The sequence below is a fragment of the Akebia trifoliata genome, chromosome 5 (assembly GCF_017979445.1).
Source record: "Akebia trifoliata isolate Shusen 1 chromosome 5, ASM1797944v1, whole genome shotgun sequence".
Taxonomy (NCBI): Eukaryota; Viridiplantae; Streptophyta; class Magnoliopsida; order Ranunculales; family Lardizabalaceae; genus Akebia; species Akebia trifoliata.
In genome coordinates, this window is record NC_141379.1 from 26,161,955 (window position 1) to 26,177,456 (window position 15,502).

Sequence of the window (15,502 nt, forward strand, 5' to 3'; positions counted from 1 at the left end):
TTTTTACTTATTAAAAATGGTTTCTCTTCTGTTGTTTATTCCTTAAAATGCATTCATCCACACATAAAAATATGTTGGTACTCTCGAGGGAAGTTTGCTAAGTTGCATAGTTTATTTAGGATACAATGGCCAGAAGACCGGCAGATCCAGAAGAAGAGCTGAGGTGGATGTCTCAAGAAGTGCGTGGTTATGTGGAAGCAGTTCTGAACAGTCTCGCTGCCAATGTTCCCAAAGTAAGTTTTCACTTCCGAACAGATCTCTTCTTATCCTTCTATTCTGCCACTAAAATCCTATTTATTGTCTGACCATTCTGGTTGGGTAGGCGGTGGTTCTTTGCCAAGTTGAGAAAGCGAAGGAAGACATGCTTACTCAACTGTACAGCTCCATTAGGTTAGTATCAAATTATTAAGCATTTAATGTTATTTTAATATTTTATGTTTAAACTTGTTTCTGTTTGGCTGTTGTTGCTAGTGCCCAAAGCACGGCAAGGATTGAAGAGCTGCTCCAAGAAGACCAGAACGTAAAGCGTAGGAGGGAGCGGTTCCAGAAACAGTCCTCTCTTCTTTCTAAACTCACACGTCAGCTGAGCATCCACGATAATCAAGCAGCTGCTGCCTCAAGCTGGTCCGATGGTGGTAGTGGAGCAGGTGAGATCTCCTTCACGTAAAAGTTTCTGTTTCCAGTGATTACCCAGCTTCAGCTTGATTTTTTGAACTGTAAATTCTTGGCCATTTAAAATACATTAATCCCCACTCCCCACCAAAAATAATCTATTGGCACCCCAACTTTTACTTATCACACCCCAATTAAAAATAAAGAAAATAAGTGAATGTTGAGAATATGTAAAAGATAGGGTGCCAATAGACACTCTCCCTCTTTCTTTTTTTTTTTTTAGGATTTTACATGAACCTAATCATAATTGTATACAACTGTTGTAATTGTTTGAACTGAGTGTTATAACATTGAGATTATAATTTGAGCCAAACCTTGGTAATGTTTGAAGAGTGTTTTAATCTTTAATTAGGGGTTGATAAACAATTTAAGAAATTAAAAAAAAATAATAATAATAATAATAAAACCTTGGGCCATTTTTTGCAGAGAGCAGCCCGAGAACCAGCACACCAGGCAATGACTGGAGATCGGCATTTGATGCTGCAGCAAATGGACGTGTTGGTCACAACTCATTTGGGAGATCCAGCAGCGCTGGTCATAGTAGAAGGTACAGCGACCCAGCCCAGAATGGTGATGAAAGCCCGGGCCCAAACTCTGGTAGCCGCCGTACTCCAAACCGGTTACCACCTGCACCACCACCGTCTGGTTCTTCACTGTATAAATATTAGAATATCTGATTGTTTTCAACAGAGTTATATATGTCCTGCATTCTTGGTGGTTTGGGTGGGTGCACGCACATGTTTGCTCAACCAACCCCATCATGATTTTGAGCATTTATTCAATTTATATATATATATTATAGAAACAGCAGAGGAAAGGGTGGCTGTGTGCACAAGGTTTCATTTCCTAAATATTTTTTGGCCTTTAGAAATTGGCCTACCCTCGAAAGTAGACATGTATTTTTATTTTACAGGAATTGTTTTTAAATAATTAGGGAAGGGAAAGAAAAACTAAAAACACACCAGTAGAACAAGAGATTAATATGATGCCCTTGTGCTTACCATAGCCTCCTGGTTTTACTAAAATTTAGAGCTACCGTTGTGTTTTCAAACTAAAGACATACACCTCAGTTTTATTTTTTAAAAAAAATGGGTAATTTAGTAAAACCTCCCTACGAAATGGACAATATTAGTGCTATCCCCTCCCTCTTGAAATACAAGATGGGGTCTTACCCGCACTTGACTTTTGTTGAGCTGGTCAAATCTTTAATAAAAACAATTGTCAGCTCGAAGAGATGGTAAAATACCTTTATGTACTGAGATTAAGAAAATATCCTTCAAGTAAAACAACCCAATTGTGTTTAATCTAATCTTTTCTAAACCCAATAACCTTAAGAACCCCCACTGTTTTCGACAGAATTCCTTATTAATTTAAACCTAAATATTATAGTTTTGAAGCTTAATATCATCGTTTCCAACTTGTTTTCATCATTTTCAACTTTGTTTTATATTTTTCAACCTAAAATCATTGTGTTAATCTCAATCTTATTGTTTAAATCTCACTCAAAGGCATTCTTTGATCCAATGCTTAGAATTTTCACATGGAAAACAATGGGACAACAAAAAAAACAAAGAAAAATAAATAAATCAAGAGAGAATACAAAATAATGAAGAAATGAAATTATTAATACCCTCCTATAAATATTAATATTAGTTCTATCTTCCTAGGTGGTAAAGAACACTATTTTGTTTTTCTTTTCGGTCCCTTGAATTTTTTTTTTTTTCATGGAAACGTAAGTCTTGAGGTTAAAATTGTTAAAAGAGTTCATATAAAAGTTGACATTTATCCAATCCACAAAATATGAGATTTTTAACTTGATTTACAAAAAATCTAATCCAAAATTGAAAATTGGATTCAAAGATATTAATGGTAGTGTTTCAATGCAATGGATTTAAGGAATAGAACCTGAACGCTCTCATGAACATTCAGACATTAATATGAAATAATTGAGATAATTATAAAACCCTAACTTCATCTTCATCTTCTTCAAGAAGATGAAATTAGGGGTTTTCTTTTAATCCAATGGTGTAAAATATTTCGATCCAATGATGGAGATTACCTTAGATTTTTTTTTTTTTTTTTTTATTCTTTCAATTAAAACAATGTCATTTTGGTAATTTAAATGATATAAGGTTAATTTGGGTTTTCAAAAATTAGACCGTCAACTGAATAAACATTGATAACAATTTGACTGGGTCAACAAAAGTCTAAGGGGTAGACCTCATCTTGCATTTTGCAAGGGATATTACTAATATTGTCCATTTCGTGAGGGGTGCTATTAAAATACCCTTTTTCTGCATGAGAGACCAACATAAAATGATCAAAATGCACTACTCTTCAACAAATACCATTATTTTTCCCCTAAAATACTTGTCTTCAACCTCTAAGAAAGTTTTTTTTTTCCAGATTTTATCATTTAATATTATTGTAAATGCCATTTTGTAATTTAAAATACTAAGATAATTCTGAAGATGACATAATAAAAGAATATTTTTGTAATTTTAAAAACTAACTAATGTGGTACACTACACTACAGATGGTGGGATTGTAATTTTAAACTGTAGGAGTTTGTTTTTTTTCCTTAAATTTAAAATATAAATTATGATGGATATTTCTATAATTTTAGAAAATTAACTAACATGATTATAAGAATTGTGGGATTATAATTTTATATGTTTAATGGTCCTTCTTGCGTTATAATACTAAAGATTTTGAAGAACAAATATATTTTGTATAAAAAAAAAAAAATATTAAAATATTCGTATAGATGTTTATTGTTTTTTGGTGTTTCCGTTGTTACGCTGGACTTGAATCAAGTATCTCGTTAGTAGCGAAGAAGAATATCTATCCTTACTACTTCAGGAGTTTTGATCCAACCTTAGGAGTGGTACTGGTTTTGTTCGTTCCTCCTTGAGGACATCTTGTCCTCCAATTAATAAAATTTACTTGTCAGAAAAAGAAAAAAAAAAAAAAACACCCCACTTGCTTTTTCAAAATCTAATAATTTAATCTAGGTTTATCTTTCTTGAATTGAAATGAAACTTTGGGTATAATATATGATCTAGCAAATCTTAGGACTTTAGGTTTAGGAGGAGTGTTAACGATTGGGAGTTACTAATGTGGAGAGGTTATTGGAGATGCTAGATGCTAAATGCTAGAAACTATCAATGTCTGTGTGGAAAGGGAGGATCGAAGGCTTTGGATTGGCACTCGAGATGGGAACTTTTCAGTAAAATCCATGTATGCGGCAATGCGTCCAATTTTGAGCAATATTTTTTCAACTTCCTTAGTTTGGGGAGCGGATGTGCCCTCTAAAGTTTCGGTTTTTCTGTAGCAAACACCACTAGGAAGAATTACTCTTATGGATCAATTGATTAAATGAGGATTCCAAACTCCCAATTGTTATTTGATGTGTCTTAGGGATGAGGAGTCAACGAACCATTGGCTTCTTCATTCAGCCATTGCCCACAGTGTACGGTCTCATTTTCTTGGGTTATTTGGAATTGTGGGTTGCCTTCCCCCTTCTATTAAGGTGTTTTGGGAGAATTGGTTCTCGTGGGGTGGTGTTTTTAGAGCCTCAAAAAAGATTATTTGGAGCATTCTACCAGGAGTTATCTTTGGGGACTTTGGAAAGAGAGGAATAGACGCACCTTCGAGGGCAAAGTGTTAGAGTTGAACGAACTAATTTTGTCAATTTTAAGGCAAAATGTTCAAAGAATTTAAGGGTATTTTCTTCGAAACTTTGTTGTTAATGGACCTTATTTGTAATTTAGAGGCCGCCTAAGGGGTCATCCTCACCCTCTTTGTTACGTTGTTTCTCGAGGACACTTTGTCTCCTTTTCAATAAAATTTCAACTTGTCGAAAAAATAAAAATAAAAACAAAAGAAAAAGAAAAAGAATAGCTAGCATGGTTATAAAAATTATATGAGATCGGGGTGACTAAGTCATCTCCATATTGTTCATGAACGTAATGTAAATCACCCCTTCGCATTAGCTTGTTAGAGATTCAATATGTCTCATCCAAGATTTTCAAAATCTCGAAAGAGTTAACAGAACTTGATAGAGTCAATTGGGTTTCTATATTTTTTCAAATAAATAATTAAATTTTAATGATTAAACATTTATATTCCGAGAACACATAAATGATCTTTGGGGGTGAACATCTTCTAATCCTTACTTTACATAAAGAAATTATAATTATTTGAATAGAAATAGAAATTAATAAATAATTTTAACTAGGTTAAATAGATTATCTCATCCATAACAAGATGACTCAGGTGAGTCAACTCAAAAGAGTTTTAAAACCATGCGGTCCAGAAATTCCCCAAAGCAATCAGTCACCTCGGGGTCTATTGTGCATAAAGACGAAAAGATTGAGGGACATGGTTACCCATAGAGTCAAAAGTTTGAAGGTATGCTTGTTGCGTGACAAACACATAGCAATCAAATAAAAAAATTTGGGATGGCAATACGACCAACCATGTTAATGGAGCTGAATGTCAGCAATCAAGAAACATCATGTTTGTAAATTATTGAACATAGAAAATTGGAAAAATTATTAAATGGTCCGTGACGGAAGGTTTTCTTTCTAATTAGTCATTGACTTTTTAAGGGTTAAGTTAAATAGTCCATTTAGTAAATCTCTATTTTCTAATCAATCCTTGGACCCCCACTTAGACATTTATCGCTTTTAGAACAACAGACATGCCCATGTGACCAAGGACAAATCTGTGACACCTGTGCCTCATGCTCTGGGAAAGGGTCAAGAATTAGCTGGCACCCAACAGGGAGTGTCTAGGGGTGGTAAGGTGCGTGCTGAGCCGTCCATCTCTAAACCCTATATGGCAGGAAACCACAAGGATATCTCTAACATGGAGATGGAGGTATCTACTGTCTCGGCACCTGTGAATAGCCTCGGTACTCTACAGACTTTTAACATTAGCGTACAGGCACCCAAAGGTAGGTTGGTTAATACTGTATCTAGTGTGAATTCTAAAGGATCCCTCCTGGGCAGCTCTGATTCTTCCCACTCTCCTCTTCCTTCGGAGAATCTCAACACACCTTCACCCTAAACCTCTACCATTCCTCCCAACCAGATCGACCATGGAGGATTCGTCAGTAACTCCCGCAGAGACCCCGGACCTTCCCCCCATTTTGGTACGGAGTCAACACCTCCAGTTGAATGCTCTATACATCCTTGCTACAGAGGAGATCTGCCAACCGGAGCTAATAGTGGTGGATCAGAGAATAAACACTGTGAAGTGCTTGGTGGAGACTCGGGAAATGTTGGGGGACCAACCTATCTACGAGATCGCGATAATGCAAGATCTGTTGGAGAGGATGACCGCCTTGACGATGAGTCAAGGATGTCTGAATGATGGGTGTTCTTCATCCAAGAATAATAAACCTTTTGCCAATTTTTCGTTATCTATCTCTGGCCACTTAAAACCAGACGGAAGCCTGACTTTGGGGTGTAGGGAAGAGATTATCAAGATCTGCAATATCATACTTGTCCCCACTCAATTTATTAACTACCCATTCAAGGCAACCGACCTTCTCCATCAGAGGATCAGACAACTGTGGTGGGACGTATGGCACTATCTGATTCATGGGAGTGGGAGCCAAGGACACAGCTGGTACAGCAAGAGGCTTTCTTTAGTTCTCTTTCTCACAGTAATCCACAGGTTCAAGAATTGCGGGTTCAAAAAACTAAAACGGATGGATTTTATAGAGTTGAGATCGACAAATTTTATTTTTTAGTTCAATATTTTTATTGTCGAGTTCAACATTTTTTTAAAATTGTTGAACTCAACAATAATTATTGTCGAGCTCGACAATAAAAAGTGGTGAGCTCGGCAATAATTAAAACTGGTGAGGTTGACAATAATTATTGATGAGCTCGACAATTTTTTTTAAATATATCAAACTCGACAATAAAAATATTAAACTAAAAAATAAAAATTGTCAACCTCGATGCCGTAAAATCCACTTGTTTTCATTTTTTATTTTTTTATTTTTAGTTTTCCTACTAAAATACATGGAAAGATTGACTTAAAACTTGACATAATGACTTGTGTAGATGGTTTCAAATCAAAAAAACCATCATTGGTTGATTTTATCTAAAAACAAAGCAAAGGAATTAAAAGAAAAAAAAACCCATAGTTTTTTACGTACATCTTCAAAATGCTTGAAAATGACTTCTTCTTCCTTCTCAAATCTTTTTCATCGGATAATAGAGTCTTCAAAACATAATCGAGATGCTGAAAATCCAATTTTTTGGGACGAAATGGTGAGTTTGAATGATTAGGGAAATTTCAAATTTCAAACATGAGAAATGTTTTGAGTGGGGTTTAGGGACTGATTAGAAAAGATAGATTTACTAAATGGACAATTGAGCTAACCCTAAAATTCAAGGACTAATTAGAAAGAAAACCTTCGATCAGGGACCATTAAGTAATTTTCCCTAGAAAATATGAGGATGTTAAGATGGAGGAGTAGAAGATTATGAAAGATAAAATTAGAAATTATGGGAAAACATAGTAACTCCAGTCGGTGATAAACTAAGAGAGTCGACTAAGATGGGTCTAGAATGTTCAATGACGGCCTCCTACAATCCCAGCTCGAAGAAATATTCAAATTGAAGATTTTAAACGAGTGAAAGATACCCCAAAAAATGTGGATAGAAGTTATTAAAAGATAGGAAACACTTATTTTCCTAAGCAAATGGGATTAATTGGTGGGGTGAAGGCTGGTTTGGAACCCAAGTCATTGTATCAACACTCACATACTTTAACCATAGCAAGCTGACAGTTTCAAAGACTCGTTCAATAACAGAAGACTTGGCTATGAAGAGAGTGGAACAGGGCAAGATTACTTCAGCTGATCCCCAATATTTGAGATTACGCCTTGTTGATAACTTTTGTTTGATTATTCTAATAAGACTCGTCCATGAGATGAAGGGAAACGTAATTTGCTGGGTTTCATAGTTGGGAATTTTTGTTTAATGTTGTTTCTTTCTATCTTTTAACAAACAAAAAGATAATTAGATCATTGTTTTATCATCTTCTTCTCAAGTCAGAAAATATGGTAAATGGCCCGGAAATATTCTACACAACAGATGTTAAAGCTCAATAGTAAGTCTGACCTGACGACACAAGTATAAGAAATTCAAAGAACTCAAATAAATTAAGCTATATAAGCATAGTTATAACAAAATGATGATAACTACAATGCTACTGCTCAACAGTAAGACAAACCAGGAAGATGTCGCACAAAATTCCCTGGATTTATGTATTCTACACACACTCATCATTACATCTATAAATAGCTTTGTAACCGCTACGCACCCGAAAATGAAACTTATCAGAAAAACAGCTACACCCTTGTTCTCCATGTGAACCTGATTCAGACGGACCTTTTCGACCTCCACTCTGCAAAACAATTACAAATTTTAGCATTCATGAAAGCGCAGGAACACACAACAAGCAAACAACACAAACTTTGAGGGGGAAAAAACAGTTGTTATTAATGAGGCAATTAATTTGGCCAGTTCAAGATGAAGAAAAATATGGGTGTTCGAAGGTTCTGAGTGGAATACAGAAGTGTGTAAGAGGTTGAAGAAGGGCTACTAAAAAATGAAAATGAGATTGATCTAAGTGACTAACCAATCTCATCTTCATGCGTTTTACTGAGTTTCATTAGGAAACAAAAGGTAAGATTCTTATGGGTGCTTGTGATTGTACTTAGGTATTTTGTAAGTATTTTCTCTTAATAATCTTTTTTCTCTTTTTGTTTGTTGGGGTGTGGTGGGTAAGAGATTGAAGAAGGGCTACAAATCCTGGTCTGTGATATCAACACCTGTGTGCTTATCTAGCTATCACCTAAGTTAGGACACTTAAGGGCTCCAGTCATGATTTAATTTGGAAGACATGGTGAGTCCATCTTTCCATAATCATTGGAACCAATTACTAGGCATGAACATTTGACAACAGACACCTCTCTCTTGGCCCAAAGAAATCAAACTAAATATCAGCCTCTTGTAAATGCTCAACACCAAATCTAACACCATTTTATGCGTAGCTGTTACAACTAGAGAACTACCACCAAGCATCTCGGAAATTGGAATCATATCATCATCAAGTCAGTATCCCAAAAATTGTAGCCATAGCAGAACAAAAAAAATATCACCAAACTAAATGGTGTTTTTCCTTCACATCTTGGCATGTGATCAAAATTTCAATATTTAGTATCTTGTCATCATTTTCAATGTAATATTGAACTTCTTCTTCTCTCGTTTTCTCCATTAAGAAAAACGACTACTACTCCAAAACATGCAAACCTAAGATTTCTCTCTGGATGGTTCAACTGTTTTAAACTTCCTGTGGGACTGTAGTGCTCAATCTTTTACAGCATGCATGTGTTCCAAGTCTCAACTTTTCATAAAAATCAAGAAAGCAAGAATGCTATGCATGAGCTCATATATGTATTAATCCTAAAAATATATTTCTGAACCAGTTGTTCAGGTTCATCTAAATTTCTGTGCAAAGTCACTTCTACCATGGCTCATCTATGCGAGATGGACATTCTCCCATTTAAAAGAAAGATAAATGTGGTAAAAGAACTAGCCCTGAACTTGTCTTCCAAATATCTTTGGCACAACTTATAAGAAAGAAAATTTTGAGTTCTCTAAAAAAGAATCCTAAATTTGCCTCAATTTACTGATTTTTTTACCTCCTTGTCTAGGTTTTGTCTATCTTTTTGGTAGCCTCCTTTTTCAAATTGCTGCTTATATTTTGTTATGATTAGAAAGTATAGTGTGTTCAAGATACGTAGATATATCTATATTGTTTTTTTTTTTTTTTTTTTTTTCACATTTTTCTTTCCGTTCATTAAGGAGAGACTTGTTTGTATCGAAACAAAATGATACATGTGATGGACTATCTGATGCATCCAAGGTACCGGGTACTTCAAACCTGATTATCCCACAGTATACATTTTAGGATCAAATAACATAAAAAACCTTCAAAGGCCTATTTTATAAAGAGGGTCCTTAACAATGAAAAGTGGGTCCTTTATAATGGGTTAGGGAATGGGTTTGTATACTGAAAAAAGGCCCGAGGTGCAAAAACTGCACCCCGCACCTGAAACATATTGTTTTTAGCTAAATAGGATATCCCTGTATCCAAGATTAAGACCCTAGGAAAAACAAAAGATCCTATGAAACAAAATTTGAACCTAGATACGTGACAGGCTCATGAAATTTTTAGACTGATAAGTACATATTAGCACAACCATAAAACAAAGACACATCTATACAATTGATCAAGCTAACGGGAAGATAGCCTAATAGAATAGAGTCGTGCAGATCATACATGATGTATCCTAATTTGAAAGGAAATGGATGAATGGAAAACCAATCAAATAAGAAGGGTTTGATGTTCACAATTGCTGATTCAACAGATTCCTAATCGTCTTCAAATATATGATTATAACCTCTCTTTTCTCAAATGCACCAACAAACTGAAGTTGGACCCATCCTACATGCATCCACTCCTTAGATCCAAAGGCTGACCAACCTTGAATGTGCAGATCATACATTTTGTGTATCCTAATTGTGAATGGAAATTAATACATGGAAAACCAATCAAATAAGAAGACTTTGATGGTCACAATTGCTTATTCAACAGATTCCTAATTGTCTTCAAATATATGGTTATTCCTCTCTTTTCTCAAATGCACCAAAAAACATGAGTTGGACACATCCTACATGCATCCACTCCTTAGATCCAAAGGCTGACCAACCTATAACGTGCAGATCATCATTTTGTGCATCCTAATTGTGAAAGGAAATTGATGGAAGGAAAACCAATCAAATAAGAAGGCTTTGATGTTCACAATTGCTGATTCAACAGATTCCTGTCTTTCTCAAATGCGCCAACAAACTGAAGTCGGACCCATCCTACATGCATCCACTCCTTAGATCCAAAGGCTGACCAACCTTGAATGTGCAGATCATACATTTTGTGTATCCTAATTGTGAATGGAAATTAATACATCGAAAACCAATCAAATAAGAAGCTTTGATGTTCACAATTGCTGATTCAACCGATTCCTAATTGTCTTCAAATATATGGTTATCCTCTCTTCTCAAATACACCAACAAACTGAAGTTGGACCCATCCTATATAAATCCACTCCTTAGAGCCAAAGGCATCAACTGACCAACCTTGAATATTCCCTATAAGGTTCAAGACCTATTTTATCCTACAAAAGTGAAATTTATCGATATAATTTTCAATTATATGCAAACTGCATTGAGTGTGAATCATATATCAGCTATACTGTCAGTTAGATCATAAATACAGGTCCAACACCTGGAATGACAATGTCATCTTTCTTAGAAGTAATTCTGTTTGAGAAAATTGTGGACAGTTCATAGATACATTTTTACCAGAGGGAACTCTCGAAAATAACTACTTCCATACACAATATATCCATCACATGTAATTATAATAATCAGAAATTAAATAAAAGAATCAGCATAAGTATTTTTTTTCATCTGTAATGCAACAAAAAAAAGTAGCATTTTTTTCCTACTAAAACATGCCCAAGGAATTTCCATAATTTTAAATTTTGCAGGGTTGAAGGAACAAAATAATTTAATCCCTGGTTAAGCAAAATTTCATCATGAATGACAACAATAAGATGAAAAAGAAAAAAAGGCATGCCATTTAAGGAAGAAACCCAACCTGAGAATTGTATTATCTCTGACTAGATTATCCATTTGCAAGGAAACAAGGGATTTCCAAGCAATGAGATTGGAAACATCTTTGGCCTGTGATAACAACAAAAGACACAGAAAACAATGTTAATGGGACAATCATTATCAACTAATCAAGCAAGTCAACCAAAAGACAAATAGGAAATTCACATACAATGAACTCCATGCTGTCAGCATAATTCTTCATATCTGATCTTATTTTCTCTATAAGTGTATCTTTTGCATCAATTTCATTGTCAAGTTCTTTGAAAATGTTTCCGTATCTGGAGTTTAGTTCCTCCAAGTATCTCTCCAAAACAGATAAATTCAGATCCAATGATCGAACTTTTTGCATCAGTATCTTAAGAACAGTATCCCCAGGCATCCTTCCAACCTGCTGAGGCCGTGTTTCTGGAACTTCAGGTTTCCCGCTTGAGTTTTCAGCTCCAGATTCATTATCAATGTCTGCATCAACATTTTGATCAAGATCATCACCCACAGTGGGCTCCACTTGTGGGGTTGTAAAAGGTGTCTGCTCGGAAGTTGGTTTCTCGTATCCAAATTGATCATCTTGAGCAGAGATCAAATCTTCCAACATTCTCTCAACGGCATCCACTCCATACACTTCCACAGCACTCAGTGTGCAGTAGAATTCAGAACCATAATGACTCAACAGAGTGAGTTTCAAATATCTAACCCATCTTGGCTCCTGAAGAGTGAACCTCTGTGCGTGCTTCACACTTTCAGCAGTGAAATTCCCAAGGCTAACCCAATTTTCCGTTGGATAAACCATACTGCCTAGCAACTCGAAATCCTTCAAGTTGGATGAGTAGTGCTCAAAGTTTGCTATTTCAATGGTATCAACTAAAGTTTCTTCTGAAAGTTCTATGACGACGAATTTCTCTTCAGCGGAACATGGATTCCGAAGGTATTTATCCTTGTCTTTGCCCAAAATGTTTGAGGCACCCTTTGCTTCCTTATTAAAAGCCAAGACCTTCGCTCCCTTTGACGCCGAAGCATAATTGTACTCTGCTCCACCCGTCTCCACTCTGTGTATTACGCTACCAGCCTGACCAGTTACAAGCTTTCCTTTAGGACTGCTTGCTCTGCTCTTGAATTCATTGAGACCGACTGGTGCAGCGTGAGATAATCTTTCACTCTTTGGATTATCTTTTTCCAGTTTTGCCCCCAGACCAGGGGTCGCCACCTCAACTCGCTCTTTGAGAACAGGCCGATCATTTCCATTGTCTTCAACCGATGATGATTCACAGCTGCTCAGCTTTGTCTCAGAGCTAATAGACAATGTACTCATATCAGATTCCTTGATACCCATAATTGAAGATTTAACTCCAGAGTCAGATCCATTATTCAGTTCGAGCCCAGCTGATTCATGTCCTGGAACTTCGGATCCATCTATGTCAAATGATAAGAACAGAACAACCATAATCAATGATAAGAAAGTATAAAATATGTGTGTGTGCGTGCGTGCATGTGTTGTGTGTGTGTGTGTTCACAACTAATAATTGGGTTATGTCAAAGAGATATAATAATCAAAATCAGCCAACAATCTAAATAATATTGCAAGGTTTGGCAAATCCCACTGCTACTAAGCAGCAATTTTCAAACCGTATAAAACAAACAAAAGGATCAAAAGTCAAAACTCTATGTGTATATGTTAATTATAACAAATAAGTATCACAAGAAAATTGAGTCTTACGGAAATTTTCTAATAATCAATGTCAGTTGATAATCTAAATTCTTTTTCAAGATTTTAGAAATCCTACAGAAATTTTATCCATAAGAAATCAATGAATAATCAAATGGACAATGGCTTTCACATAAAATTTCAATTAACCAATGCGAGTTGATAATCTAAATTGTATGGCAAGATTTTGCAAATCCTAGTAATAGACAAGATAACAATAAAAAATAAAAATCTGTATGAAACAATAGGAACGGCCAAATTTATTTCTCTGACAAATAAGAATCCTAACAGACAATTGGATTTTAGAAAAATAAAAGTTCCTAAATATCAAAATCAATTGATAATCCAAATTCTCTTGCAAGATTTCACATATCCCACTTTAGCAACAATTACCAATCCGAAATGAAATAAATGATTACGGTATTCAAAGTTTTCTTGTAATTTGCAAGCCTTCTAACTACTATTTAGCAACAATTATTGATCCGAAATGAAATAAACAATATCTGCACTCAAAGTTTTCTTGTAATTTGCAAGCCTTCTAACAACTATTTAGCAACGATTATTGATCTGAAATGAAATAAATGATTTCGGTATTCAAAGTCTTCTTATAATTTGCAAGCCTTCTAACAACTATTTAGCAACGATTATTGATCTAAAATGAAATAAATGATTTCGCTATTCAAAGTCTTCTTGTAATTTGCAAGCCTTGTAACAACTATTTAGCAACAATTATCGATATGAAATGAAATAAATGATTTGGATATTCTTAGTTTTCTTGTAATTTGCAATCCTTCTAACAACTATTTAGCAACAAGTATCAAAACGAAATAAAATAAACAACTTCAGTATTCAAAGTTTTCTTGTAATTTGCAAGCCTTACAACAACTATTTCTGGTACTAAATTACTAATCACAAAACCAATAGACGAAGCAAGAAGCAAAAGAAAACCCATAAGAAGAGCTTTTTCTGTTTAATTACCACTGTGACCATTGCTATGACTGATCCATAAGTTGAGAAGGAATACAACCCCCCAAAGAACAACAACTACAGACAGAGACACTTTGTACAAGCGATGCTTCCTTCCCGTAATTTCCGTCTCCAAGGCTCTTTTTTGCAAAAGCGCTCTACGTGATCTCTGCATTGGTCATCAATCAATCTGATCGAATCCACAGCCTACTGCACGACAATATCATCAAAATTCACTTTATGGAACAAAAACAGATTTAAAGAGATCTTGGGTTCAACCAAAAAAAAAAAAAAAAGCTTTAAAGAGATCATATTTAATATTGGATTCAAGAAAAATCAAAATCAAGGCCAACTCCAGATTTACAATTAGATTGAATCAATCTAGTCAAGAAACAAATTAGGCTTTAAAGAGATCAAGTTTCACCTTCGGTATCAAGAAAAAAATCAAACCCACATTTCTTTAAGAGAATATTTGAGAGAGAGAGAGAGAGAGAGAGTCAATTGTGATTTGTAAAGTTGGTTTCAGGTAGATTTAAGGAAAAGTAACAGTTAAATCAATCTAGATTGAATCAATCTAGTCAAGAAACAAATTAGGCTTTAAAGAGATCAAGTTTCACCTTCGGTATCAAGAAAAAAATCAAACCCACATTTCTTTAAGAGAATATTTGAGAGAGAGAGTCAATTGTGATTTGTAAAGTTGGTTTCAGGTAGATTTAAGGAAAAGTAACAGTTAAATAATAGAAGAAAAAAATTCCTTAACCCTAAGATTTTGATCTCCAATTCTCAGGGGTTGAAAGAGATCAAATCGAAAACAAAGAGCGCTTTCAAAGATAAAAATCAATCTGCTATATTTACCTGAATCTGTAGTCTTCAACAAAATTAACGATCTCACTATATAATTTCTCTCTCCAGGTAATCTCTCTCTCTCTCTCTCTCTCTCTCTCTCGATCTAAATCAAGTAATCGTCTGCGAGTCCTCCAAGAATTATTCGAGGAATCAGAGAAACACAGAAGAATGAAAAAGTCCTATTTTAAGCCATCTCTCTCTCTCTCTCTCTTATAGTTTTGTTTTTTATAACGGCTACCTTTTGGTTCTCGTTCGGCTGAATATCGACTCCCATGCTTAATCTAATTCGAATTTGATTTACTTGAGAATATTTCGGAGAATATTATGGTTTAAATTGTGATTACCTTCGGATTGCTCCATTTGCACCAATCTTTGTTGTAAGTACACCACGCTAATCATATTCAAATATTTCCTCTAATTTTTCATATGTGCATTAGATCATATTGGAAGGGAAGTCTTAATTTTCCTCGTTCGCACCTTATATGTAGAAGATTAAGTAAGCAACTCACATTTTCGTTCCTTTGATCTTTTTTTCTTCTTTAAAACTTTTAAG

At 35.0% G+C, this 15,502-nt stretch overlaps 2 protein-coding genes across 3 annotated transcripts in view; one reads left to right on the forward strand and one right to left on the reverse strand.

Annotated features, from left to right (window-relative positions):
• Positions 1 to 1,489, forward strand: part of LOC147401820 (dynamin-2A-like) — a 41,977-nt gene extending 40,488 nt beyond the window's left edge. The window contains exons 19-22 of the mRNA XM_086443236.1: positions 120 to 233; positions 323 to 390; positions 472 to 647; positions 1,099 to 1,489. Coding sequence (XP_086299362.1) covers positions 120 to 233; positions 323 to 390; positions 472 to 647; positions 1,099 to 1,340 — 600 coding nt within the window. The 3' untranslated portion in view covers positions 1,341 to 1,489. The remainder of the gene's footprint in view (positions 1 to 119; positions 234 to 322; positions 391 to 471; positions 648 to 1,098) is intronic.
• Positions 1,490 to 7,832: 6,343 nt separating this feature from the next.
• Positions 7,833 to 15,220, reverse strand: LOC147401821 (SUN domain-containing protein 4-like). 2 transcript variants are annotated; one of them, XM_086443238.1, is made up of 5 exons: positions 14,959 to 15,220; positions 14,116 to 14,310; positions 11,608 to 12,845; positions 11,422 to 11,507; positions 7,833 to 8,103 (listed from the first exon to the last, which is right to left on the reverse strand). In XM_086443238.1, exons 2-5 carry the CDS (start codon positions 14,276 to 14,278, stop codon positions 7,878 to 7,880), a joined length of 1,713 nt encoding a protein of 570 aa, XP_086299364.1. In that variant the 5' UTR covers positions 14,279 to 14,310; positions 14,959 to 15,220; the 3' UTR covers positions 7,833 to 7,877. The 2 variants fall into 2 exon arrangements, with proteins under 2 accessions (XP_086299364.1, XP_086299363.1); XM_086443237.1 differs by having other exon boundaries at positions 14,116 to 14,313.
• Positions 15,221 to 15,502: the final 282 nt, after the last annotated feature.